Consider the following 25,144-nt stretch of genomic DNA (forward strand, 5'->3'; position numbering starts at 1 on the left):
GCCAGCCATCGTGACATGGGAAAGTTTTTGCCTCGCCAATGGACCAAGAGGCAGCCACTAATAAGGATCGGTTGGAGTGGAGATTGAAAGTGGTCTTTCTAAATAAAACACGATAATTGGTATTGATCCACTTTTGGCGCACCCTTTCAAATGTCGAAGTGGATTTGTTATGGAGGGAAAAATGGAAGAAACATTGTATCGTAATATGTTTTTTTAATTATTATTACTAGCGCTGCGTAGTGATTTCGTTTGCTTAGTCAAACACTGACGGGCTTTTTCAATTTAGGGATTTGAATGAAATCTTTGCTTTGAATGTCCATTTTTTTCGTGATTTTCAAGGTTATATGTTTGAAATTATATGAAAAAGCATGGGAGTTTCGACTAAATAAACTTGTTTGAAGCAACACAAATACCTATTTATCAATTTGATTTATAATGTAAGTTTCGCGTAAATTCAAAATTTAGAGATATAAAATATAAAATTTCGTTTGTGTGTTTTTGGGTTTGTAATGTTATACGGCTAGCATTGTATCCAGATCGGATGGGTTACACAGAAATCTAAATCGGGGCTGGGGTTCGAACCTAGGTTCCCGCATGGTTGATTTAATGTCGGTTTCAAAATTGAAAATATAGGAGTTGGGACAATTGGATTGATTCGATTGATTACCAGTAGATAGTTGAATTCAAGGAAAATATTCTATTCTAGTGTCCCTCAAGGCTAACTTTTACGATCGCTCGTTTCTATTAAATATGTCTTGTATAGTTCGTGTTGACCTTTTTAAGTTGAATCAAGGTTAAAGACCATGAATGAACTCGAGAGCAATGTTACAATCACGATAAACAATCCATAAATTCAGCAGTCTAATGTACTGCTTCTCACACATATTGGGGCATGAGAGATCGTTAAGAGCACTTTATGACTTTTTGATTCAAAATATTTGTATTGCGCCGGACTAAACACATCGCACCTGAGACTTGTAGCACCCGGCGATAGTACGCTTAAGGAGAGGTGCGACATAAAAACAATGCTTATCGTTTATCGTTGTCAGGATGAACCAAACAAACGAAAGATAATCCACTATATAATACAAAAAAACTGCAAGCCGATGATGGCATCAAACGTGATTAAAATAAAAATAAAATCTTTCCGTCCGAACCGGGTTGTGACGGTAAAGTGACGTTCGTTCGTACAGCGTACTGCGCGTTCGCCTCCGCATTCGGCAAGCACATTGACGTGACGGTTTTGTCACAGACAATGGACCTGCTGAAAACTCATTCCAGTAGGTGCGCACCACCAGGGTTCGTGCATTTCTGTTAGGACATATTGCGCTGACGGGCAGCTATGTTTTATTGCATAATTTGGCTCGATTACTCTCCAGCGATTTGCAAACCGAGGTTGCTGTTTGTCGCGTCTTACACGATAATTTTGGTGGGCCATTCTAGTGGACATACGAAAACAGCCGAAATGCCAAAGAAAACATGTTTCAGTTACCAACTTTATATTATTGAATGAGACTTGAGAAAAAAAATCAGCCACACAGTCAAAAACAAACAGTACCAGTCATCTGGTAAATAAATGCGGCCATGTTTCAAGAATGTAGCAAATACACCTTACTGACAGTGCTGATTTGGCATTTCGTAGAATGACGCCATCGGACCGCATCGTGACTTTGTTTCGTCTGAGAGGTATCTGCTGGTGTCAAGGTAGTGCAATTTCTCCTGCGCTGTGTGTGACAGCAACAGAGGAAATAATTCAAGCTGAGCAATGATAAAAAGTGGCATCACAGAAATAACGGAAGGTAATGGAACAATAAGCTCTTACCGTGTGGTAAGGCATGAAATTGATTTGCTTCATTGTCGCGGCTGCGCCCGAACTTCCTTAGCAAAAACTTTTTTTTAATTTGTGAGTAGATAATCGACAATGAGCAAATCATGAACGCTCGTCACTGATGATACTACTTTGCTGATCTTTTTATGAGATTGACTATTGGAGCAAGTCATGAGAGACAGGTTCAATTATCATTGTTCTTGCGATTTGGGTTTTCAGAAGTTGTTTTTTTTTTTCAAAGTTTTTAGTTAACCGTTACTATTGAATCTTAAATAGCAATACGTTTCCACTCCACAAATTGCCATACTGCAAATTCATGAGGTAAAAAACCCACCTCCACAGCGAGAGAAAGTGGCCCATCGGATTTGGATAATCGATACCGAGCGCGACAAAATGTCACGTTTTATGCAGATCGCTCGCTGCAAACGAGTTGGCTGTACCTAGGTGTACATATTTACATTCCGGTTAGTGTGCAAAAACTTGTTTGTCTCTACCGTGACCAAATAAATGGAGTCGGTTTTAAGGCTCCATAGTTTTGTGATGGTTTGAATTTGCGTTGCGCGAATTGAGCGATGCCGTAATTGAACGAACTGTCTCGGCGTGCAGTAATACCCGGTTCAAATAAATTAGTCGCTGTTGGTAATTGAAAATGGTAAATCTGCCAGCGTTTTCTTGCATCCACAATTAGTGGGTTTTGTTCGAACCATGGTCGTTCAATTGGGGGATTGAATTTTTGAAGAGATGCGAGAAGATTATGAGAAAATTCATTTTAGGGTATGTACATTATTATGTTTTTTTATTTTCATGCTGATTCTTTCACATTTAGTAACAACATGAACTAATTTTTACGTTTCATGAGAATAACTTAAAAATTTACAAACTAACGCTAAGAGGGTGTCAACGTCAACAAGTAGATTTAAAAAAAAACTTTCAGGGTGTTGTCCACTTATGAAAACTTAGCTAAGCAGTGACAGAAGAAAACTACATAATTCACCAGGACTCAAGGAAAAATTAAAATAAAAAATCTTACACTGGCGAAAAAAAAAACAAAAAAAAATATCCAGTGCATTTACAACAGAAATCGTTTTATTATTTCTCTATGCGCTGTGCGCAATAAATACCATTAATAAATACAATAAATCCTTAAACTCAGCAACACTCTAAAGATTTGTTTAGTCAGTAAATACATTTGACTCAACTCATTAACAACAATCTTTTCACGGAGCAAACCAGAATTCTGTTACTATGTAAAGCCAAATTAAACTTTTTGTTTTAAGTAGTTCCCTACAAGGAAGAAGTAAATTCAAAAATAAAGTTCTAATACTACAAGGTATACAGCCCTAGGGTTGAATGAAATGGTGACGTGGGACTAAACACTGTAATTAGGGAATTTTTGTTACAAAATATACAGAGCCTGCAGACAGAATCAAGGTGTTTGCTTAGCGTCTGTACGTATTTTTATTTTCAGACTCCCCTGGAAATCAATTTTTTTAAATATATTCAACAACATTCGAAAGAATATCGTATATATTTGGCGATATTAGTATTAGCCTGTAGTATTTTTTGTGCAAACAACACGTATTTGACAAGGCACAAGCATATCATTCTTGTTGAAAAAGCACCAAGAATTTCTCGTAATGCGTCCAAGTTAGAATTAACTCTATATCCTCGAAAACCAAATCCAATAATACTTACGTTATTTTAATAAATAGTTTTGTCTTATTTAACTCTGAATAAAATATGGTTCTTACTTTTAAAATAATACAGAAGCCCTTACGAAGGTTAATTACCTGGCAAACATAAGAAGATATGTCTAACAAAATTATTAACAAGTTCCAGCAAAAAACCATAACAATCAACAATTCCATTTTTGTTTTTTTGCTTGACAATTTTTTTTCATTTACCTACAACTACATTCGCTGTATTACGATAACTGCTAATATACATACGTTTATTATGGTAAAGCTTTGAATAATAATATATCATCTAACCATTTTGAAATGTAAAAGGAGATTCTAATGAATCTTAGTAAATAAACCAAAAATTCATAAGCATTCGCAAGCTTTTACTCTTCTATATATGTGTTTATGTGGAATTTACTCTTTCGATACTATCCGGTCACGATTATTTAGTGAATATTGAAGATAAAATTGGATAAATATCCGTTGCAAAATTTACAATTCTTGTTGAATAGTTAATGGTAATCATATTTATGAGATAAACTTTCAATCACCATCAACAGCAGCATTGCAGGTTTTCCTCGATTGCACACGTACACTGAAACAAATTGCCCACACGTAAGTATGTGATTATTGCTTCACTTGAGCCCCATAACGATTATGCATCATTTTAGAAATGATTATTATCCTTTGCTTGCGCAAATGAAACTATTCTAGTATTCTATTCAGACGAAAAATGTACACCGATACGCTAAAAGTAGCATGATTCTCATTTGTCATTGGAAATATTATGGATTGTATATCATATAGTTTTAATTAAATTAGTTAGAGATTCGCCATGCAGTGTCAAGCTGTTTTGTCATGATATGTTAGCATGACATGAAGCTGTGTTCAAAATGAAAGACATTTAAAAAAAAATTCATAGCATGAATTATATTCACATGGTTTTGAGATCTCAATAAAATAGAATAGTACACGCAAAACTTTTCCTTATTACTTTTAAAGCAATAGCGCAAAATTACTTTTTAGGTAACAAATCCATCACTTAAAAAGTAATAAAATTCTTCCCCAGTTAAGTAACAACACATACTGTCATATATTTAGCACGTGTTATGAGAGTACGACTATCTAATAATGGTCGTTTCAACCACATGCAACGTTTTTTCTGTCGAAAATGCTCCCTTTCCACCTCAAGTCAAAAAAAATCACACACCGTCGCATAAGTTGCACATGTTACAAGTTTTTTCAATCTCCAATTCATCCGGTGGGCGTGTATTAGTTCGCTCGTTGTATGCATATGGAGTAGCGAAAAAATATGACAAGAGCTGCCAAGCAACTTTTTCCCCGTCATAGAGTATGCAAACGTTGATGATTTCTTGCAAGCTATTTACAGCACATAATCATTGGTTCATGGAAACTCATTTGGACCTGTTTGAATATACAAAACTCGTGCCCATCCAGAACAATATTCGCAACTTCGGCAACTCTGGTCAGACAGTATTAAATATTTCCATTTCAAGTAAACACTGGGGGACGAAACGAAAGTGTTTCTAGTTGGACATTTGAGGTTGACGGTTGAGATTCTGATTATGTGTGGATGAAGGGAGACAAAAATGAACCAGATCGTTGCATCAATACAAATGCAGCGACTGAAGTCTTGCCAACACATGCATTGCGGTGCTTGGCTGTATGTTCTCCTGCAGAAACACATACAAGCGTGTGGCCGTCATAATTTTTATTACTTTTTGTTTGTTACTTTTTGTGTATAATGCGCAGTCATGAGACACAAAAAGTAATAAAAAATTGCCCAAAAGTAATAATATATTCCCCGTTTGCGTTGGGTGTAGAAAAAAAAAATGTTTTTTTTTTCTCTTTGATTCATTCACTTGGTATGACATTTTACGAAATATTTTTTGTATTTTTTTTTTCACTGTAAATGGGGAAAACCCAACTTTTTGTAAACCTGGCAATCACAGTTTATCAGTAAATTTAACTGATGTGCTAACGTGCTCCTGTTGTCGATTTTATATTCTACTTTTCCACAATCTGAAATAGGCCAATAAAATAAAAAAAAACATTTAGCATTGAACATAAACACCACAAAACACTCAAACTGTAGCCCCGAGCAAATTACTCTTAACAACAAATATAAGTTATCATTAATATATCAAACTCACCTTTCACAGAATATAATTTCCGTTTTTGAAACTTAATCGATGTTTTATTTTTGTCGCAACAATCCAATGTTTGCAAGCAATTCAATTACGGTTTCATCAAAACTGACAGGAAAATGGTGGTAAGAGTATACGGGACAGAAGGTAAATCGAAAGTGAAACGGTGCGAAACTGAATCATATAACTGTTTGTGTTCATATGATTTCCCGTATGGGGCTGCCATGGATGATTTTCTTTCACATATGCGCTTAACTTCATGCAGTAAAATTTCGACAACTATCACCCAAAATGTATGTGTGACTTTATTAATTAGGCATAATATTTTCTTACATAGTGTGCAAGACGAATCATATTATTCAACGTAAATAATCAGTGCATCGAGTATTTCATATGATTTTCGTAGTTTCGCGTTTCATATGCGTCTGAATGAAGAATCATCTAATAATGGCTTGACGAGTTCGTTCAGTGTATAGAAATGTACGCACAAAAGTGTACCACTGCGATACGAATAGTACCGCTGCAGTACGAACAGAAGTGTACCGCTGAAATGTACGAATAGAAGAGTATCGCTGCAATCATAGACGACGAGAGCCCTGCGTTTCTGTACTCCACTGTTACTGTCGCTTTCACCGGCATGTTTTCTTTCAAGACATCAGTTTTTATGAGGTTTTGATAGCAGGTTTAGAAATTGTTCAAGAATGGAGATTGTTTCAAACTTTTCGGAAAACTTTTACCTTCGAGACATCATTTTTGTCTAAGCTCATCGAAGCAAAAATAAATTGACATATTGGGACGGGGAGACTCTGTCAATTTTTATATCGATATTGATACAGAGAATATCACGGGGAACGGATGGTGTCCATTCACGTCGTCTGTGCTAGGGATGCGCGCATGTAATTGGTTCATTGTTCGCGTAAGTTTCCCTGTAACTTTTTATCAATTTTTACCGTTGAGCAGTGAAATAATGCTTATGCTGTTATTAACGTTTGAAATCTGACGCTACATTTGCCAGTTTAATTTCCAATTTTACAGAATGCATCCCAGTATAGTAAACAAAGACGTAGTCCCACGTCAAAAAAACTATTTGAAAATTACTGATTCCATTCAAATGATATTCGCAGCCGAAAATGCGGTTCTTTCTGAATTTCTCGGGCATCACCTACTTTACTTCAATTTATTGTCTATGCACCTGCTTCGCATAATTAAAGTTGGGTTGGAAAGAACACGGTCAAAACTGTTCACAAGATATTGAGAAATAAAAAAAAAACTTTTTTAATATGCATTTTGTTTTTTTTTTTCTGGTAAAATTTTTGTCCTCGAGTAACGTTCGTGAAATAAACCACATGCTGCGCATCTTTATATAAAAAAATCACAAGGGTTGTATGCAAACCTACGACCGCAAGGTTGACGTAGAACTACATAAGGTTGTTTAAGTAATGTGTATTGAATGTGTTTAAAATTTGGTGCACAAGAGGAGTTGAAGTGCAATCGAATTTCAATTTCACATACATCACTGAACAGGAATTGAACAAACACTATACAACGCAAATAATTTTCAACAGCCAGAGTGCATGAAGATTAAAATAACATTTTACTTTTAAATCTAGCGCAAAACGAGAAAATATCAAATCTCCAATGATTTATTTGTTGTCCTTCTAAGGACAGTTGTTGTTCAATTTAAAATCGAATATAATGTGATCGCATCTGTATGCTGGCAGCATTTTACTATAGGAAGTGCCGCTACACCAGCTGGCCCTACCACTATCGATGCTGATACCCGCTGCAACTGCTGCTGCTATCCGCTGCCATTACTATCCACTGCTGCTGCTGCTTAAAACTAATATGAGAAGTTTCGGCTTAAAGAGACGACAATTTTGTGCATTTGGGAGGATGCATAGAAGATTTTCCAATCGATTACTGCAAGAATGAGGAAATCCTCCGAAACTAACCGATTTATTAGCATTCGAAATTGGACATATTTTTCACTTTTTCCGTTTTTAGATTTTCATTTTACATCCATATAGTCGAGCTTCCTGAAAGACGTAGTTCTACGTCAAAAAGAATCACATGTCATCGCTTTGAATTTTGATTTAGAGACGAATGAGTATAAAAAATAAAATAAAAAAAGTATCATAATTTTTGAATGTTTCACGTAGTTTTGTGAATGATATCTTAAGTTTTAGTAATAAGATACTTGTTATTTTTCCTCAAATGTCTTTTCTGAACATCAACAAACATTTTAATGAAAAAAGAATCACATGTCATCGCTCCGAATTTTGATTTAGAGGCAAATTCACCAAAAAAGTTATTATCTTGCATGTTTTACGTAGTTACGTGAATCAAGTTTTAATATTCAGATACCTTTTATTTTACGTGAATTAAGTTTTAATATTCAGATACCTTTTATTTTTTTTCTCAAATGTCTTTCCTGAACATCAACGAATATTTTCATGTGAAACAACCTACATGTCCTCACTTATTTTTTGGATTCAGAATGGTGTTGAGTATTTTCGTCACTGCGACCAATTTTTTTATATTTTGTGGCGATGATGATTATAATGTTTAATTATAATATTTTTAGGGGAGTTTTTTTTCTTTCGGTATACACTGGGGTCTTTTTTTACGCGGTTGGTTGTACCGCGTTGAAAAAATCCGCGTATAAAAAAACCGCGTTATTTTAAAAAAACTCCATTCAATAATAAGACCCGATTAAAAATAATGGCACGTAAGTAAATATAAACTTTAAAAATAATATAAAAATGGTAACAGACACACAAAATGAGTTTATAGTGCTTCTAAAATGAAAATTCATCGAAGAACATGACAATAACTTTTTTATAATAATTTTGCCACATGTTTAAGCTTTCGTTCCTTTATCGGAAGTTAATTGCAACGACCCTGACTCGTATCGTTATACAATTATTAATGTAGTTTTGTTCCTTCTTCCCGAATCAACGGAAATTGCCTATTTTTTGTTAATAACAGCAAATATATTAAAAATATGCATTATTGAGATTAATAAAACAGAATATCTTATTGTCATGAACCATACGATTGTTTTTACTTGATTGGATTTACTTTTACTAAATATATTTAATACCGCGTAAAAATAATTTTCCAAATCGCGTGAAAATAATCCGCGTCATTTCAAAAAAACCGCGTGAAAAAAATCCGCGTTATTGTAAAAAATCGCGTAAAAAAAGTCGCGTATAAAAAACCGCATAGAAACAACCCACGTAAAAAAAGACCCCAGTGTATTTCGCTCCTAGAAATAACAATTACACTAAGGTCGCTTTTTACGCGGGTTTTTTTTTACGCGGATTGCGTAATTTACGTGGTTTTTCTTTTACGCGGATTCCGGAATTCACGCGGTTTTTTTTACGCGGATTCCGGAATTCACGCGGTATTTTTTTTGCCTCGGTTTCCCTTCACTCGGAATGCAAAATTAACGATGGTTTTTTTTACGCGGATTCCGGAGTTAACGCGGTTTTTTCACGCGGATTCCGGAATTTACGCGGCACGTATCCCCCGCGTAAAAAGTGACTTTAGTGTACTCGTATTAATAGTTGAGCCCTATTTGATCGAATAAGTGATTTCCAAGTTATAAGGTTTGTTCAACTCTCGAAGAAAAAAAAAAAGGTCGTAGCTGTTTACAACATACACATAAAACACTCTCAACAATCCTCTATCTCTCGTCATTATTTAGGTACAGTCTTATAACCAATTTTCGGCAGTCTATGTTAGTTGTTATATTTTAAACTGCCATACATTTATTTTATAATTGTTGTGTTTTCTTACTCTTCTTCTTATCGTTATCAAAAATAAAAGTTAAACAGAGCTCATAAATTTCAGTTTTTTTCTGAATGGAATCCGTATTACTTATCCGTGCTTGTGTGTAATCTGATTTTACCCTCCCTTTTACAACTTCCTTACAACATTGCCGAAGAGATCATCTCGAAAACGAGTCGAGATTAAAAAAAATAACCAATGCAGATCGAACATGCTTATCCGGAGTATCGAAAAGCTTTTAACTCCGGATAATCGAATCACAAAAAACTATTCAAATTTAAAATCAACATAAAAAAATTATTTTCTTTTGTCATTATACTTGTGTGATGCAGTGACATAGTCTGAAATTATTTCCATGGGAAAAAGAGAGAAGCAAAAAAATAATTAGACATTGATTGATTTCACTATACTCGGACATATCCCTAACATGCCGGAAGGAACAGAAATGGCAACAAGTATCCCGTAGGGTAAGATAAGGTGAAATTCCAAAATAAAAATAACAAAAAAAAAACAGAAAAAAAATATTGCGGACAATCGAGTCCAAAATTCCGGATAATCGAGTTCGACCTGTAATACAAAATGGAATCCTTTTGCCATAGAAACTTCAACGTAAAGTTTCAGGCAAATTACGATTGAAATAAAATGTTTAAAAGTAAAGTGAAAAAGAAACCTCGTGGAACTGTACTCGTTTCATCTAGTTTTATTGCTATGAATTACAATTAAACTTACTCCATTACCCCGCTGTTCAAAGTATAAGTGAAATTCTGACGCAATTAGTTCCGCGTGCTCCAAAGCAAACTGATACTAGTGGTGTCATTTCTGTACGTGTGTAAGATGCACCTTTGCATACACGATTGTCAAGGGTTCGATACATGTTGTCGTTTGCTGTGTGAGAACGAAAGGGATCGGATTATTTGCGCAGTGCGCAGTGCGAACTGTACTTCCATATCTGCAGCAAAATATTTTTAAATTCTGAACCGATTAAAAAGGTTTGAAAAAAATTGCAATTCAATGAATATCAAAAAATGGCCTATTATGCGTTTTACAACAAAAGAGAAAAACTTTTGGTTTTGTTGGAAGCCTTATTTTAGTATTGTATTTATCTCGTTGTTCTCACTAATCTTAAATGAAATTTGTAATCAAATATCGTGTTCCATTCATTGATTTTCTTCATCAGTATGAAATATCTGAGTGTGTTAAAGCTGTTGACAGAATCTCCACAATTTTACACTACACAAGTGAAAAAAGTGTAGTGAAAAATAAATGAAGTTATTGATGCATTGGAGCAAATGAAATAAAAGCAGTATAACTAGCAAAACTGTACGCGGCCGACAATATATACGAGCTGGTTATGCTTTCATTTTTCCTTATATTAGCCTTATTTATTTATCAATTTTATAATACTTATTTTTTTATTTTTATTTTTTATTTTGGTATGATTTTCATCTGACTCGAAGTCTTAATGAACTAAGGTATATATGTATATAATATTAAAAACTTATCCTTTCTAGTTTTTTCTTCAATTTTTGCGAAGGCTCACCAAATTCAAAATGTTCTTCTATACGACTAAACATATTAATACACGAGGCAACGGGTTCATTGTGACCAAAGTTAGTACGATGAGAGTGATTGATTAATAGTGAGGATGGTCGAAGGGCTCTTTGCGGCGCACGAAAATTTATCAACGACAAGAGTTTTGGAGAGTCTACCTCATTATTCAACAGCTTTTCCACAAATAATACCTGTTGTATCTTGCGGCGGCGTTCCAAGGTATCCAGATTGAGTAAACGACAACGGTCTGCATACGCTGGAAGATTGTCAGGTTGTCGCCAAGGTAAGTCTCGAAGAGCTATACGTATGAACCTACGCTGCACACGTTCTAATCGTATACTCCAATAAAGCTGGTGTGGCATCCAAACAAGGTTGGCGGACTCGAGGATTGGACGGACAAGTGCACAATAGAGGGATTTGAAGCAGTATGGGTCTTTGAAATCACGTCCAATTTTCGATATGAAGCCTAACTGGCGATTGGCTTTTGAGATAATCATAGTACGATGACGATCAAAAGACAGTTTTGAATCGAGAGTCACGCCAAGATCATTCACGTACTCAACTCTATTCAAAGCCTGGCCATCTATTTGGTAATTGAATTTAATGGGCGATTTTATACGATGATAGGTTATTACGTTGCATTTAGCAATGCTAATTGTCAGACAATTCAATTTACACCAATACACAAACGAATTTATCATTTCCTGAAGACGATGACAATCCTCGATACAACGAATCGCCAGAAATATTTTAAGGTCGTCAGCATAAAAAAGCCTGCATCCAATTCCTAATACAGCAGCAGCGTCGTTGAAATATAGTATAAACAGTAGTGGTCCCAAATTACTGCCTTGTGGCACCCCAGATTTATTTGTGCGGATTCACGGAAATTCAAATATTATGTGCGCACAAATAATCGTCATTTGCGGGAAGTGGTAATATTGTCATTTCATTCCAAGAAAAAGGCGGCTGAAACACATCTAGAGGGTGGAAAGGTTTAAAGAAATGCTACTCCGTTGCTTTAAAGACGGTTATTTTGATGTTGACGAGTGTCCGCGTGAAGGAAGTCGAAAAATCTGCGAAGACTCAGAATTGGAGTGGTTACTCGATAAGGATTTGTGACAAACGCAGGAACATCTTGCTTTTGTTATTGGGAGTTAACCGCCAAGTGATTTCCAATAGTATACGAAATAAAATTGCCTTTTTTATTAAAAAAAAGAACAAAAAAATTAAGATGCAGTAAATTAACTAAACTAAACACGTGCGCATACTTTTCTTCAAATTAAAAATGTTCAAATTTTGATGATAGGTAATTTGGCATGGAAACGCCAATCGATCAATAAAGCGAATTGCATAAAAAGGTTTGCATCTTAAATTTTACCAGGACAGAATATTCATTCTATGGCAAATAAATCATCGCACAAAGCAGGTTTCGTAAGGCTTTTTTAAAATTATAATGTTATTTATGCTAGCTTTCGTTGGCGGTTATTGCTGACGCAAATGTGACATAACGTTCGTCCGGGATTATGCGCGGTGCAGTGTATCGAAGGAGTAGATAAAACTACGTGGGTTGTGAATGGTGATTATAACTCAGCGTTTGGGTTTTTTTAATGCGAGGCGGAAGTCAGTAGCCTGGAGACTACATCAAATGCGTGCACAATTCATGCCTTTGAAGGAATGTCAAATATCTGCTTGATATTATCAAGCATAGAAAAAAATATAGTGCGGTTTTAACGATTTACGATTTATTCATTCGTTTTCGGCCTCAAAATTGCTTTTTGATTTGGCACTTTTTTAAAATCTGAAAACAGAAGTGACAAGTGAAGAATATCACTTGGTGTCGATACAGTAATAAGAGGGTAGGGAAACAATTTAGATATCAGTTTATACAATTTAGCTTCAACTACGCTATGTAAATCGTCGTTAATTGGTTTTCTTTTGCGAGGTATCTGATAATAACTATTGCTTGCACATCCTAAAACTCCTAACCTTTCCAGCCGACTCTTGCGGGTTTTCTCGCTTTGGAGTTGTCATTTGGGTGCTGTTCACATAGCCTTTTATTTAATGTTTTCTGGCGTAATAGCTTTCTTTAAACGCCAATTGTGTGGAGTAATTTTTCACTTTGGGTTGTATTTTTTTTCTATTAAAAATAATGCTTTGCCGAATTTACATATAAACCACAAAAATATCTTCTATCCAAAGATTTTCTCAAGTTTTTACCAATCAACTATTTCAAGCTGCTCCAGTGTGGCACGATGAGTGCTTGTCGCGCCATAGCTTATGTTTCTCCCGTAGTCCATATATAGAATATTTTTTATAGACACTCAAACCACCGAAAGCCGATGAATTAGTGGAGGCGGTTGGAGGTAAGCAGTGTAGCACGCGAACGCGAAGCACCCGTCTGCAACACTAACACCTCGAGCGACGAAAATGTTGCACATTAGTTGAACGCTTACCGAATTAACCCATTGACGCTGCGTCTTAATTTTAAGGTCCTGGATTATGAGAAATATCTGTCTAGACTGACTGTATTTTCAACTTATAGTTTTTTTTTCAATTCTAAAATCATTACATGTGGAAGTTTAAGGGTTAAAACCGCGATCGCGCCCCTTTTAGTAGTATCCCGTCGCTTCACTCTGTCAAGTTGTTCTATACGGTCACGGTTTCCCCCGTTGCACTCGTCCAGTCGGGTGTTCTCGTACATTTTGTACATGTATAGACAGTCGAACCGTTTCTCGGTCGTTCCCCGCTGGATACCGCTTAACAAACAAAAACAACTAAGTAGTCACTTTCGATCGGTCTTACTGTGCAGAACTCAGGATTTTACAGTCCTACGAAGCTTCACGACTCGTCGAAGCACATCGGGCGAGGATCGATCGTTTGAATACGTTTGATCACGCCCCAATTAGACGCTGTGGACAAGGTGAGCAGCAAGGATAGCATCACCGTTGGCGGCGACGATAGAGCCTTCGGTGTTCAACCGGAAAACAGTGCGCATTGCTGGAATTCCATCGGCCTTGGGCGCACGGGTTTAGCGTGGTGAGTCAATTTTTTCGAGACGAGAATTCGCGGTTGATTGGTACGGCGCATGATGTTCGTAGTGACAAGCCAAAGACGACAGAGTGTGTGAATGCTATTTTTGGAGTTCTTCCCTAAGTAGAAGCACTCGTTTGGGGCTACCCCTCCGGGCAGGCAGCTGTGCAGTGTGGAAGGAAAACACGGCTGACTGACTACGTTCCCGCCACGGGAAGAGTGTCTGTGTATCAAGGGCGTCGCTCGCAGCAAACCAACCGTTCGATGTTGTCGATCAAGGCGAAAAGATCAAATGAGATCACGTTTAGTTGAGATCGGGGCGACGAAAACTGTGTTCGTCGTGAAGTAGTCGAATAGGTACAAGTATTCTTGTTTTTGTTGATTTGCGCTGAATAAAGTGTTTGATGAACAGCTGAGAACTTACTTTGGTGCCGCGATACGACGTACAGTCATTGTGTCATTTAAGGTGTGTTATCCTATACCAGGTTGGATAAATTAACCTCGTTGAGCGAATGACGAATCTATGAAAAATTCTGCAGATGATTCATAAGTGAAGAATAGTTTTGTGTGGAATGTTGTTACCAATCATCGACTTCGAAGCATAAGGTAAATGGTAAACTGTACTAAGTGTTTCAAAGCCTATTTGACAAATTACAACAGACAATTATCCACTATTCATAGAAATTTGTGTTTAAACGTAACTGTTTTGCTATCGTAAAATGAAACCTATTTTAATTTACTGAGTATCATCACCAAATGGGTTGGAACGGACGCATGAAGGTCGCACGAGACGTTTTTCAAGATAACAATTCCTTAATTTTCAATTTTAATGAAACTTTATTATGCTCGGCTCTCACACCGAGCAGAAACATAGAGTCGCTTTTTACGCGGTCGATGTTTCATAACGAATCCATGTGAATTGACGAACATTCAAAACGAATATCGAATATTTCAGCTGAATTTAAAAATGATTATTGTACGTCGAAAACTACTTCGTTGAATGGAAACTTTCTACCAGTAAGTTGTAATAATTCTTCATATAAAGCATTGGTTATGTAAAATAAAATTCGAAATTTCGGATCCCTCGCCTTCCTCGGTATGATAAAGCGTAACGCGGTAGCTATAAAGATAAAGCTGTGAACCCCGGCTCATCATACCACATTCTTTTGTGAAACTTGCATTTTTATTCCTCTGATTTAGTTTAATTTATTCAAAGTGTGATATAAAAATCACGTTTCCACATTCTTTTTTGTGTACCGGCATTTATAAATCTGGACAAACCGACTGATCAATTATGGTGATGTTTGGAGTCAATCTGTGAACCGAAAACTTTATTCGTTCGAATTGGAATCTTCGTTAGTTTAAACGGTTTTCTCGTTTTGCAATCGGTGCTGTTCTGATGGAACCGATAACTATTTTTTCGAAGCAGCCTTTTATTAGTGAAGCTCAAACTGTAAAGATTTTTATAAAGTGATTTTGCATAATTCGTAGTTCAATAAATCTTACAATAATTAGTTTTCTTCCTGGTCTTCCTACACACTATAGATCCTTTTCACTCGAACCTTCGTTTCCTTTTATTCCTGCCTTTCTCTTTCTTTCCTTTTCCTGGTGAATTAATCTTCAGGTTATGAGGTAATTTTTTAATGTAATACAATTCGCACATACCTTTCTTACAATTTATAACCAATGCTATAATCAATACAATATTTTTCATAAATTTTAAGCAATATTCGTAATCTTATTGATCCACACTCGATATCGTTATTTTTTTATTACTTGTTTAATTTTCTCTGACATCGGCTGTCGCCTCGCAATCTCTCTGGATAGTTGACACTCACTGTCACTCCGGTTATCCCTGTGGTTGAGTTTGGCTGGCCCAAGATTAATGCCCAGCGGTGTTAACAGGTGCTTTACAATTGTCACATTTTTTTCATTTGCTGGCCCTGTCTTGTGACTGAGTTGAAAGATTCCTTAAGCAACGATTGTTTAATTTAGTAAAAATAATGAAATTGCAGATCAGAAAAAAAGATTTAAAAAAGTTCTCTGTTCTAACTTTCTTTATAATCTTATAAAAATTTATATTCGTACAATAATTTATTTTTCTATGACTTTACTGAAACACAGTAAAGTAGTATTTTACACGGGGGATAAGTATAGTGCAAAAAAGTGTGAAAAACGGCGTTTTTTTAAAAAATCGCCGTTGAAAGCCGCACAGAAAAACTCCTTACTTTGTCTGTTATCACTTAACAGATTTACAACTAAAGAACCAAAAACGAGACCAAATCTCTTTATTTTAAGTATCGACATCTAGCGGTGAAGCATTTTACACTCAAAATTTTTATCATACCTGCTCGTGGTGAAGAATTATTTCGGTCTCTCTTGTCCTCATACAAAACTAAAAAGCAAAAAGACTGTGGGACCTCTCGCGCTCTTTCGTTGAGAGAATTTTTCGTTCTCTTCGGTACTGGTATAGCGAGCGTGCCTTTTCATGATAATCGTGCAGCACCACCCGCATACGTGCAACGTTTTTTATTCACATATTTTTTTAAATAAATTCCATTGTTGCCCGAATATTGCAGTCCTGTCTTAACTTGATTTCGATAGATTTAAGATCACCTTTTTGATCATTAACCCTCTAGTGCCCAAAATTAATTTTTAGACGGACTTCGAAAAAATCACTATGAAGCTTTATAAACATTTTTTAAGTTTTTATTGAAGCTTTTTAGAGGTTCAACTGAAGACATTTTAAAGGCGGCACTGGGCACTAGAGGGATAAGGCAAAAAATAATAGATTTTGGTTGCATGTTCAAACTATTGGAGCGAACTGTAAAATCGATGTAGGATAGAACAGCAAAAAAACAAATTCGAAAGCGTAGGCTAGGATTTGCAGTTGAGTTTTGTTTGAAGTTGCATATCTGTTCTGTGCTGTTCCTGTCATGTGTTTACTGTAACATTTCACACGGGGAGAAAAACCGTATAAAAAACCGCGTTATACTAAGATCTTTTTTACGTTCCAAAATTGTATATGACCGCGAAAAAAAGACTTCCAAGTTGAAAATATAAAGAAGAAAACTGTCCTAAAATGTTTTAATCTTGTTTGTATATGGTAGTGGTCAAAATAATGACCAAAATGCAATATTTTAAATTTTCAGTATTTGCACAAAAAATTGCCTTATTTTTCGAAAACGGATACATGATAACTTTTGACCTAAAACGGAAAATGTGGTTGCAATGAGGTCGATATTTTGTACCGCTTCTGATTAATAGAAGAAAGCAATCCGCGTGAAAAAACGCTTGAAAAGATCTAAGGTGTCGTATACAAATTACGTAACGCTGAAAGTCTCTATTTTAGAACCCTTCCTCCTATGAAACGAAAAGTAAAGTTTAATGTGATTTCCATCTAAAATTACGTAACGCTTAACAGCCTCCCTCTTCAGATTTTCAATTCCGAACAAATAATACAGTTACGTAACTATCTCAACTACCCCCCTCCCCCATATGCAACAAAAACGCAAACTAAACCACCCCCCTCCTCCCTTTTTCAAGCGCTACGTTATTTCGTATACGGTGCCTTTCTGTTTTTAAAAAATCATGGTAAAAAACTTGCATCATTTGAGGAAACGCCGTTCCAAATCTGCTTTATTTCGAATATCGTCGTGGAAACGCGTTCTTTGGAAAATCGTCTTGAAAACCGTGTAAAAAAGACCTTATTATGTATTTATGATTCTAAGGAAATTAACAAAAGATCGGCTGGATACTATGCATTCAGAACTTAAGTACGAATTAGACCAAGCAAATATTTGCTATTTTTGGTACGGATTTTATTTTGTGCAAATCAAATTCGTACCAAAAATAGCTAATATTTGCTTCGTCTAATGTCTACTTTAGATTATTTGAATCGTACGAGGAAACATTGCAAAAAATTCATCTTGAATAGATTGAGAGAATTAATAAAATGGTGATGAAACTGACAAGTGAATCAAAAAACATCGAGAAAAGTAAAACTAAGAATTAAAGACAAATAATGAAACCAATTTTGAAAACTTATATTTTGACTTAAATTATGGTAAAAGATAAAATAAAAATTGATATACTAAACAAATCTTATAAATATTTACTATGCAAAAAGTAAAAATGATCAAGAATAGTTGAAATAAAAAGTGAAACGCAAACTAAAAAAAGATGCGTAAAATAAAAAATTAAATGAAAAAAAAAACCGATTTTGACAAATATGACCTATAATTTAAGTTAAATAAAAAATATTCTGTTTATTCAAACACGAAAAATCCATAAATTGCGATGATCATAACCAAATAACGTCGAATTGAAATTGAAAATCTCAACAAATGTTTAAAAGTTGATGAAATTAAAAACACAGACTGAAATATATTTAATAATATATTTTTTATGCAAAAAGTGAAAAGGCTTAGAATAAATAAAGAAACTTAAGGATGATAATAATCAAATAACAGTAGAAAACTTCATAAGATTAGCAAATGTGCAATTCCACATAAAAACAGCCTACCAATTTAATCGACCAATTTTATTTTGGCTGCATAGACGTTTATATGGGTAAAAAATGCCATTTTGTGTTATTGTTTTAATTTTTTGTATCATGACTTATTTTTCAGAAGCTGTTTAAAAATGCTGTCATGGACTATAGCACGTTATACGCTGTTAGAGTGATAGCTTGTAGGAGGATATGGTAAGGTCGATAAGAAAGCAAGTAGGTTTTACTAGGTCTGAAAGAGAAGACAAAAAACACTATTTCACGGAGTGGGTTAAGGAACATTATTAAATGACGTAGCACCCGGGGGTTTGCAGTTTTGTGACGAAATGTGACTAGTGGGAGGGTGGGGTGTCAAGCCAAGCTACGTAGCAAATATGGAATTAGAAAAAAAAATTGTTCTAATTGTTCTTTTTTATCAATGTTTTGGTCTGTTAAGGGTCATTTTTAATACTTTATTGTCTTTTTTTGTTCATTATTGATACAATGTATGTTCTCGATAATAAAATTTGCAAAAGAATTGTTATAAAGCTACGTCATTATGATAATGACGTAGCTTTATAACAATTTTATTTTAATTTATTATTAATTTGATTATTTTTTAATTTTTTATTTTATTTTATTTTAATTTTTTTTTTTTGACATTATCTAGAGGAGGTCTGCAACTTTGTGACGAAATGCTTCGATGGGGGAGGGGAGGTCAAAAAACCCAAAAAATTAACTACGTCATTTATGCATACTCCCTTACTTCTCAATGAGTAACACTGCAAAGGGGCAAATACAAAAATGTGCGAATGGCAAAAAATGGTGGTCGCAGTGGGGTCCATTGAAAAAACAGTTGTAGATAATAACTTTGTCTTTACAGGAACATATACTCAAAAAAAAAAGGAAAATGTCAAAATTAACTATCTTAAAAAGCTCATATTTTAAAATCTATTAGGTATTTTATGAAAACTACAAAAAATGGCTGATGACTGTCCGATCGTGGAGAATTCAGAAAAAAAGTTATAATTTTATGAAAAAATAAAATAATTTATTTTTTTAATTTGTAGTTGAGAAGTTACGTACCACGTAGCTGTGATGTTTGTTTAAAATCGAAAAGAATTTGGTTGCTTAGCGTTACGTAATTTCATGGAGGTGAGTCAGACTAAACGTTATTTATCGTTACATAGGCGGGAGGGGTTGCGAAAACCTAGATTTTTAGCGTTACGTAATTTGTGTACGACGCCAAACTACTGAGCCGATCGGCGTGAAATTTTGTATGTACCTATACGTATTGGAGGCCGGAAAAGGTGATTAGGATGATTCGCGCCCTTCCCCCCTCTGAAAGGAAGAGCTTCCATACAAATGAAATACATATTCTTGCGTAACTCGAGAACTACTCAAGCAAATGCAGCCAAATTTGGAAAGTGAGGATTTTAGAAGAGTGCAAGAAATGTTTCCTTGCTGATGATGGCCCACTCTATTCTTGAAAAGGGGGGAGGTAGAATCCCATTCAAATAAAACACATATTCTAACCAATTTTTCTGGAACACAGATTAAAATAATTGGGATGATGCACAAAGTCAATAATCAACTTCAGACGCCATTTTTTTTTCAAATCCAACGTGGTCAATTTTGGCTTCTGGATAATAACCAAAATTGGCCGAACAGCACCCAACATGGGTACTTCCGTAACCAGAAAGATGCCAAGAGGTGAGAAATCGACTTCAGGGGCCATTTTAAAAACAGCCAAAAATGGCTGAATATCACTCAGTATGGGTAGAAGTCAAAAAACGACGAATGTATTACAAGCAGCGATACTTTAAGGTAATTCCATGAGTGAGGATGCTCTCAATCCTATAAAAACAATCATTTCAAACGAGAAGTCATATAAAATAACGTAACGCATAAAGAGGGTGGGGAGAAAAGGAGGGCTGAGCTTGAGTTATGATGGTCCTGTGGACAAAAATCTTAATGGCTGCATCCAAAAGCGATGGTCATTACACCAGTTATCTTTCACAGCACAGCAGCAGTACGAACTCGGAACAGAATTTCAATTATTCCCCAGTCGCAGCTGCAGGATGCAACGAGCAACAGCATGATATACTATTGCGTGGCTCAGAGTATTGCACTCTTGCTATATGCTTCCATCCGATACGAGAGTAACTTGATTGTTCTCCTTTCAAAATCAAACTACAACACGACACAATTTCGATTCTACATTATACCATTATGTTCTCATTCATAGAAGCGTGCTTGTGATTGGTTTAATGCTGTGAAATTAAACTAAAAATAATCGATTTCCGACTCAATTTGTCACTAATTCACTCTTAAAAAGATATGTCAAATATTATACCACAAGTATACATTTTAAGAAGACTTAGTTTCGTTACACGTTTCATAACACGCTATTCACCCTACTAAAGTAAGACGTAGTCCTACGTCAAGAAATAATAGGTAAACAAAAAATAAAATAAAAAACTAATAAAACCAATTTTGAGAATTATGACTGATATAATGAAAGAGGATGGTTTTTTTTCACGTTTTTTTTACAAAAAGTCAATAAATTACGATAAATATTAACAAAAAAAAAAACAAATTGAAATACAACAATTCTGAAAAAAGGAAAAACAATTTAGGCCAGAAGTATTGGAAAATTTCAGCGAAGCAAACAGAAAATATAAATTGTTGTATTTGAACAAGAAAATGAGAATAAAAAACATAAACATCCAACCATAACATTGGAAATGTGTTAATTATGTATTCTCATAAAATCGATAACTACCAATGTATAATTTTCTTATTTTCAATGTAACAGAACACAAACCAAGAAGAAATGGCTTAGAAGGGCTTTATGAAAAAATATTATATTGAAAATAACGGAAAATAACTTCAAACTGTCTTTAATTTCCCATTTTTTAAATTTTCGAGTGACAAAATTTCAAACAAATAATAATAGAAATTATATACCTACTAAACAAAATATTTTTTTCAAATAAACCCTCAAACGTTGAAATTGGTATCTGAGGGAGCATTATCGAGATAATCGAGTGCTTCAGTTTTTATTTTTAATAACATATTTTTAAACATTATTTAGTTTTTGTTTTAAGCTTGACTGTGACTTTCTCTGAATGCAACTAAGAGCGCTAAAAGCAGTTTAGTTGTAATTGAGACGTATATTATTATTCTTACCACGTTTGAGTTTTGTTTACTGAGAAGTAAATTTATATTTTTACTCGCTATGTAGATACCATACGGGTAATAAATGAATGAGATAATTTGCTTATATAATTTATCTGTAAGAATAGAAATACTTATTCCCATTAGAAGCTTTTGAATGTACTACACACAAAAAAGATTTTTTGCTCGTCCTAACTGGAGCACATTATCGTGTGCACCTAATTCTGTAAATATTTACTAATGCCCATTCACCTCTAGTCCGGTCCCATGACTTCGGATGTTGTAACCGGTGTGTGGGGTTAAGTGAACCGCAAGCGGAAAATGTGTACCACAAGAGTAAACCCTAATAAAAAATGCTGTCGAACGATTCCTGGAAAATGTAATTGCACGTTCGTTTACGTTCCGCGTGCCAGAATCGAAGCGCACTCGTTCCGATTAACGTTTCTTTGCATTGCATTACACAGAAGATATTTTTTGTCTGTTCATTGAATGTTCATCGGTGCATTCGGGGCGAAGTTCTATGTTTTTTTTCACGCAGGTTTTGCGGCAGAAAGCAATAAAATCCGGCGACCTATTTCCGGGCCAGATTCCTGTCTGATCTATTTTCGGTTGAAGAATAAGTCTGTCTTTATCACGTCAACAGATTTTGAAAATTAAAATTGAAGCTCCCATCGAAATTAAAAAAAAAAATGTCAATAACAAACAACTTTGAACGACGATTTGATGCGTGACCGCTATATTCAGTTTAGATCGCTTTTCGTTCACCAGTCTGAGCACTTACGAACAGATGTTAATCCAAACTGTATAAATTAGACGGGAGTGAATAGCTAGTGATCGGCGATAAGATAGCCAAACAGTAGCGATTTGTTCGATTTCTGATCATTGAACGCGTCAATGACTGACGCGTGCGCTGGTGAACGCATTCCTTCACGTAACACTTCAGCGGTCGGAGGAACTCCGATTAATCGAAACTGTTTAGGAGAGGGGTTTTAGAGGAAAATTACGATAGTGGAACGGGAAAGATAATTTATGTGGCAATTGGTACACTGTTTTGATACTGAAACCAGTTTGTCACCTTCTTTTACGATTCTATTTAAAAAAACATTGTGAACATTGGTACATTAATGTGACGAAGCTTCTTTAAAATCACAATCATCACATCATAGGCAAGAAGTAACATTCGAAAACCTCTTTGAGACATTTTTTTACACCTGGCATTATAGAACAATAGACAGACATTCCTCTGAAAGTCATTAGCCTACCTCGGTGAAGCATGATATCGACATTTTTCATCCCTCCTGCCACAGAGGAGTGAGGGTTCGATTCTTGGTGGGAATCCAATCCCACGGTTGGTTGATGATCAGTCGATGAGTGAGTGAGTAAGCAGCTGAGCCGATCGATCGATAGATCGATGATCCAATACCAGATATTCTCGGTTGAGATTTTCCATTCAATGAACAAGTGACTAATGAAGATTTTTTTATTGTGCTTTCGTTACCTTCCAGATTGTGATAACGGATCGACCACACCGACGCAGGCAGGCACCCCTCAGAACAGTGGAAGCAGCACTACCAGCAGCACTGCAGGTGGTACAGCCAACTGCACAACTCCCGGAGGTACCCCGGGGAACGCTCAGTCGGCGACACAAGGCGACACCAAGTCGGCCACTGAGAACGGGGGCAGCGAGAAAACAGTGACTCCCGGGGCGCCGGGATCTTCTGGCCATAAGGGCAGCATTCGGGGCAACAAGCTGGCTCGACGGGCCCGGTCCTTCAAGGACGACTTTCTGGAAAAAATCTCGCAGATTCGAACGCCCAACAGTACGATGACGAGGTGAGAGTTATTGTTATGATTTGTATGGTTTGTTTCATTTCGCGCTATCTAGCAAAGCGGTTCAAATGGATCTCTTTAAAATAATATAACACAACTGAAAAGTTCTGTGATTTTTGAAGAAAACAATATTTTTGGTAAAATTTAACTTTATTTACCTTAATACAGCGATTACAGCTGTTATACAAAAGGCACTGACACCTCAACTGCGAGTTTCCGGTCATATTAACAGCTTCTGATCGTCAACATAGAACACTAACCCTCTAGTGCCCAAGTTAGTTTTTAGACGGACCTCGAAAAAAATACTATGAATCTTTATAAACATTTTTAAAGTATTAATTGAAGCTTTTCAGAGGTTTAACTGAAACCCGTCTACAGGCGACACTGGGCACTAGAGGGTTATGTCAATAAAAACAAACATGTTTAACTTGTATCAAACCAAACCAAACAGGAAAAACCATTGATATGTTCGCTCTTTCATTGCTTATCAATCGGAAATTTGAAGAGAATCGCAGTTTACTTTTAATGTTTGTTGCTGACCTCTCTCGATGACTCGCTCGATCTGTTGTTGTTTGTGAGAAAAGCGAATTGTCCATCAAGGTATCGCTGTTTGCCTGTGCAATCTTCATTGCCATATATCATCGTTCTCAGCTGACCGCGATGTTTGCTTGTATAGATTAGATAAAAATGATCCATTTACCGTTCGGTACCAAACAGCGGATGTAAGCAAATTCGTAACATTTTAAAATAATAAGCATATAAGGTAGCAATTGAGAACAACATTCAACATTCAACAACATTGAGAACAACAATCGAAAGTATGAACGATTAGATCAGCAACGTATCGACTACTGAGAATCCGCTATGTGATAATTACCGTGCTTCAATCGCACCAGAACGGTATAAAAGCTAGCGCCTGGCCGAAGTAGTTTGTGTACCTGAGAGTGAGATACAGTCGAGGTGTTAGTCACCATCGAGGCGTCTACGGAAAATAATTTCCAGTCTAGTATCTTCCATTTGCTAATACGAGCTATGCATTTATTTTTTTCCAAATCCACTGAACGTCGTCCGAAATCATCCCCATCGACACGCCGCCGACATCGTTCTCGTTCCCGTTCGTGGCACACCAGGTCCCATTCGCCCAATAGTCCCCGCAGTGGCAGCGCCAGCGCTCAGCGGGGTGGTGGGGGAGGAAAAGATGATCTGCTAACAGCCACCGGCAAACCGGTGCAGGATTTGGCCTACCATGTGCGCCAGGTGAAGAATGCTCTGACACACTTCAAGGATGTGATACTGAAAAACAAGCTGGAGATGCTCCCGGGCAATGGAACCGTAGTGCTGGAGTTGATTGCTAACGTTCACACGGGTGAGTATTTTGCACTTTGTATGTTTGCTTAATGGCCACCAGTTAGAGTACTAGTGTGGTTCCGTGGGTCTGTCTTTGTTTTAAAATGGGGGAAATAGCTCTCATAAGAATATGCACTGGTTGCTATGCCGGAACCACCCTATTGCTAACTTTGATTGTAGTGTGATTGTCGTAAAAGTAATTACTTGTCGAGATATGAAGTTTTGTCTTTTTACACGAATGGGAAGT

General features: G+C 35.9%; 1 protein-coding gene across 7 annotated transcripts in view; it reads left to right on the top strand.

Moving 5' to 3' along the window:
- The window catches only part of LOC129719044 (guanine nucleotide-releasing factor 2), a 115,268-nt gene that overhangs the window by 72,005 nt on the left and 18,119 nt on the right, over nucleotides 1-25,144 (top strand). For all 7 annotated transcript variants that reach the window (XM_055670400.1, XM_055670396.1, XM_055670399.1 and 4 more), the window contains 2 exons: nucleotides 23,226-23,553; nucleotides 24,681-24,916. In XM_055670400.1, coding sequence (XP_055526375.1) covers nucleotides 23,226-23,553; nucleotides 24,681-24,916 — 564 coding nt within the window. The remainder of the gene's footprint in view (nucleotides 1-23,225; nucleotides 23,554-24,680; nucleotides 24,917-25,144) is intronic.

This window comes from Wyeomyia smithii, chromosome 1 (genome assembly GCF_029784165.1).
Source record: "Wyeomyia smithii strain HCP4-BCI-WySm-NY-G18 chromosome 1, ASM2978416v1, whole genome shotgun sequence".
In the NCBI taxonomy this organism is placed as follows: domain Eukaryota; kingdom Metazoa; phylum Arthropoda; class Insecta; order Diptera; family Culicidae; genus Wyeomyia; species Wyeomyia smithii.